Below are 4,007 nucleotides of genomic sequence, written 5' to 3'. Positions count from 1 at the left end.
TTAATTTCAGACGCTTGCAATTCAAAATGATTATTTATTGCTTCAAAAATATCTTAAACCTCATACTAAAAATTTGGTACCATAATGAATTTTTATATTTGCCTATTTTCATTTTAGGAAATAGAAATCCACGGACATGAACGCGCGATTTACGAGCGTGCATTTATTGCTAGTGTGTATCTACTAGTTCACATCTATATATTTTCCCTTATTAAACACAAAAATTTCGTTATCCTACTTATTATATAACTCAAAGTCAATCGATTTCTTGCAAAAAGGTTCAAAAATGTTTACCAACTTCCGCAATAGATAATATATGTGAAAAAACTGTAGGTTTCGCTAAGAATTTTTTTTTTAACCGGGAGAAATAACGAATATTTATCGAGACAACCGGAAGAAAGCCGGAAGTCGAAAGTTTAAAAAATAGTGGCCACCCAGTACAATCTTCTATTAATTTGAAGTTTTACCTTTTTGAGACTTAATCTGACACTATTCAAATTTTTATTATTTAATTTAAAATAGTTCGATAATTACGGTTTTCATTGGGAAATTTTTTTTCACAAATTTAAAACAAAATATATTTTAATGTTACATTATAAATTAAAAATTTAAAATTGTTCAGTTGTCAAATTTGTCCCTATTTCGAAATTAAGAATACATTACTTTGAATTAAAATAGTTTATTTTTTCTTTCAAATATAAATTATATTTTGCTCTCCTCCTTTTCTCCAGATTTTATATTTGCTGTGACAAGTGTCAAGACTGGTTCCACGGTCGGTGCGTTGGAATTCTACAATCGGAGGCGGATAATATTGACGAATACGTTTGTCCTAATTGCCAACGCAATTCGTCCGTGAACTTTGCAAATATGAAGAACCTCAACGCAAAAGATCTTGATCTTCTAAAAAAGCTGATCAAGTCGATTCAGGTTTTTATCTTTCAAATTCTTTTGATATTGTCCTTTACATTATCGTTTTTTTTCATTGAAAGGATTGATAAATTGTTTCTTAATTCATTTTTGATATTTTAATTTTTATTGCTTATATTGCAGGCGCACAAGAGCGCTTGGCCATTTATGGAACCTGTTGATCCGAACGAAGCACCGGATTACTACAAAGTTATCAAAGAACCGATGGGTAAGTTTAAAATTTCAATAAAACTTTTTCCGATTTCAATACTTTTAAGATTTACGTCATTAAAATAAAGAATAAAATTACAAAACTGTATGGAATTTATAAATTTGCTGACAACGATTTTCACGTCATTTTTTTTAATGCTCAAAAGCAATAAAAACGAAGGCTCAATACTAACTGCTACTAGTAAGACCTGGAAGATCTGGAGAAATCGTTTTTGTACGCTTTACGTTCCCTAACGGAAAGAAATTCTATGAATTTTTACAGAAATTTTTACGAATTTTTAATGCATTTTGGAATCCAAATACTTTTTTCTTAGAAGGCGATAGTACATTTTTGATAGATTTTCACACTTTGTCATAGAATGGCGTACAATCTAAGGGATTTATTTTTCATAGGAAGGATTTTGGCGTATTTTGTTTTAAAATCGGCGTCCAAAGTACGCGACCCTCACTTTGAGCGCTCGCAACTCGTATAAAAAAAAAAAATATCGCAGAAAATTCAAGCTTTTTTTAAGCCTAGAGTTTTTCGAGGCTTCCCAAAACGAGCTGAGCGTTTTCAAAAATGTAAAAAAAATCCACAGATGTTCCGTAAGGTGTCTAGAATGAAATACAGTTTTCAACATTTCGAAATATGAAATTGTTCACTAATTACACATGGTTTTCCACGAACATATCATTTTTGAAAGAAACAATGATAGGAAGTTTTATGGCTTGAAATGTGTAGTTTTGTAACATGATTAAAATACACTTCGACGGCTCCACTACACAATGCTTCAGTTCTGGTTCTGTTCGTATACCGCTCCAGGTTTTTTCTCAGCTCATACAGCTCTAACTCACTTTCATTCAAATTTTCAGGAGAGCCGATTAATATTTAAAATATTCTTAAAATTCAAAAATACGGTGACAAATAGTGAAACGGTATTTATAAATAGCTCAAATTTTTACCTTAATACTGTTAACAAAAATCTGCCAATAAACAGGTTTATATTAATAAACACGTTATAATTAAGCAATGACTTTTCCCCATGGTCAATCATATTTTATTATTATTTCAAGTAATCAATAGAATAAACTCTATATTTGTCTAGACGTAGCATTCCAAAAGGATGAGAAGGTTTTTTTATTTAAATATTGGCAGATTTGCTGTGCTGCCGTGCAGCCACTCACAAACGATAGAAGCTGCAAACAGGGTGGTCGCTGGGCCGGGAATTCGTGAAATGCCCTGAATTTTTTTGAGACCAGGAAATGACAGTGAATTTATTTTTTTTTACCGGGAATTTTACAAATCCTAAAAGAAAAATCTGTCCAAGTGTTTATTTATTACAAGAACTTGTTTATTACAATTATCTTCACAAGTCAACATTTTTTTCATGTCACTCACCATCAAGTTTTAAACCCAGGCCATGATTTCAAAAGGAATCTTCATATTCTGATTTAATAAAAAATAAAAGGAGAGCATTTTACGAAAAATTGAATTGAAGTTTTGTTGGTCTTATTTAAGCAAAATTTAAGTTTTTTACTTAAAACTTTATAGTTTAAAAATGTATAATTTCATCTCTAATACCTCAAAATTTCATCAAAAATCAATTATCAGGTACGCAAATGTCGATAATTAAAAAAAAAAAAACCTGAACATGTAATATGGCGTAACTCCCAACATTTAAAATATTTTTTAAATCCGTTGGGCCCAATGTCTCTTATAGCACTATTATAAATTTCGGAGTCTTCGATTTTGTTCTTGGAATTTAATATTTATTCATAATTGTGTGTAGTTATTGATATTATTGTGTGTAGACATGTGCTATTTTCTAAAGTCATTAAAAAATAATTAAATTTAAAAAAATAAACATAAACTTTAAACAGTCAATGGGCCTCATTTCTTTAATACTTATTTGTCTCTTTTATACTACCAAGATCCAACATTTTTTGAGCCCTTCTAGGCTTTGCTCGCCAGGGAAATTTTAATATGAAACTAACAGGGAATATTTGTATGTTATGATAATGATAATTAAAAGAATTGAATTTGAAGTTAATTATTAAGGAAATATTAACATTTATTTATCTTTAACATTTCTGAGAAGCTATTGTACATTTGAAAACTAAATAAAGCTTTAGTTAACATCTCAATCAAACAATCTTTAGAATTTTTTTAACTGTCAATCAGTTTGAAATATCTGATGAAATCAAAATAAAAAAAGCTTCCATTTCAGTCTATGATATAAACTTATCCTTTTGCTGTTTATGTCCTTAAATTCAATCAAAGATGAAAATTCTTCTTTCAAAAATGATTCTCAATCACATTGGACAAAAATTAAAATTTTATTATGCTGTATATATTCACTGATTTTAAAAGACGAATTTCCAGTTCTAGGACAACGCATACTGCGGCAAATGTCTCATATCACCTTGTACTTAAAAAGAAAAAAACAGAACACAGTTTCATAAAACAGAGATCATAAAAACTACGCTTTACAGAATTACCTAAAAATCTGTATTTAAAATATTTTCTCAAATTTACAAAATAAATTTTTCATATTTTCATGGTGATCAAACATCTATCATTTCGACTCCTTTTGGGCAATTATGTTACAAAAAATTGATTTCTTGGGTATTTGTTTTTAAAAACCGATCTTTTAAGGAACATAATTCTTTTTAAGTTATGTTCTCTAGCGTTTGGTTCTGTTCACCGTTCTCAAAAGTTCGATTCATGGTCAACCCAAAATACATCTAGTTCTTTCAGACTTGTATTTTTGTAGAATTTCATACAAATGTATAATAATTATTCTAACTTTGTAGAAAGGGCGTAGCCGGATAAGCATGTAAAATCTGCCCCGCACGTATTATATTGAAATTTCTGTCATATGTTCGCATTT

At 29.5% G+C, this 4,007-nt stretch overlaps 1 protein-coding gene across 8 annotated transcripts in view; it reads left to right on the top strand.

Annotated features, from left to right (window-relative positions):
• Window positions 1-4,007, top strand: part of LOC117171702 (nucleosome-remodeling factor subunit NURF301) — a 74,267-nt gene that overhangs the window by 66,460 nt on the left and 3,800 nt on the right. For all 8 annotated transcript variants that reach the window (XM_033359278.1, XM_033359286.1, XM_033359265.1 and 5 more), the window contains 2 exons: window positions 732-927; window positions 1,051-1,135. In XM_033359278.1, the coding sequence (XP_033215169.1) occupies window positions 732-927; window positions 1,051-1,135 (281 nt within the window). The remainder of the gene's footprint in view (window positions 1-731; window positions 928-1,050; window positions 1,136-4,007) is intronic.

Source organism: Belonocnema kinseyi, chromosome 1, assembly GCF_010883055.1.
Source record: "Belonocnema kinseyi isolate 2016_QV_RU_SX_M_011 chromosome 1, B_treatae_v1, whole genome shotgun sequence".
Lineage (NCBI taxonomy): Eukaryota > Metazoa > Arthropoda > Insecta > Hymenoptera > Cynipidae > Belonocnema > Belonocnema kinseyi.
Note: the sequence above shows the minus strand (reverse complement) of the source record. Positions and strands in the feature narration are given on the sequence as shown.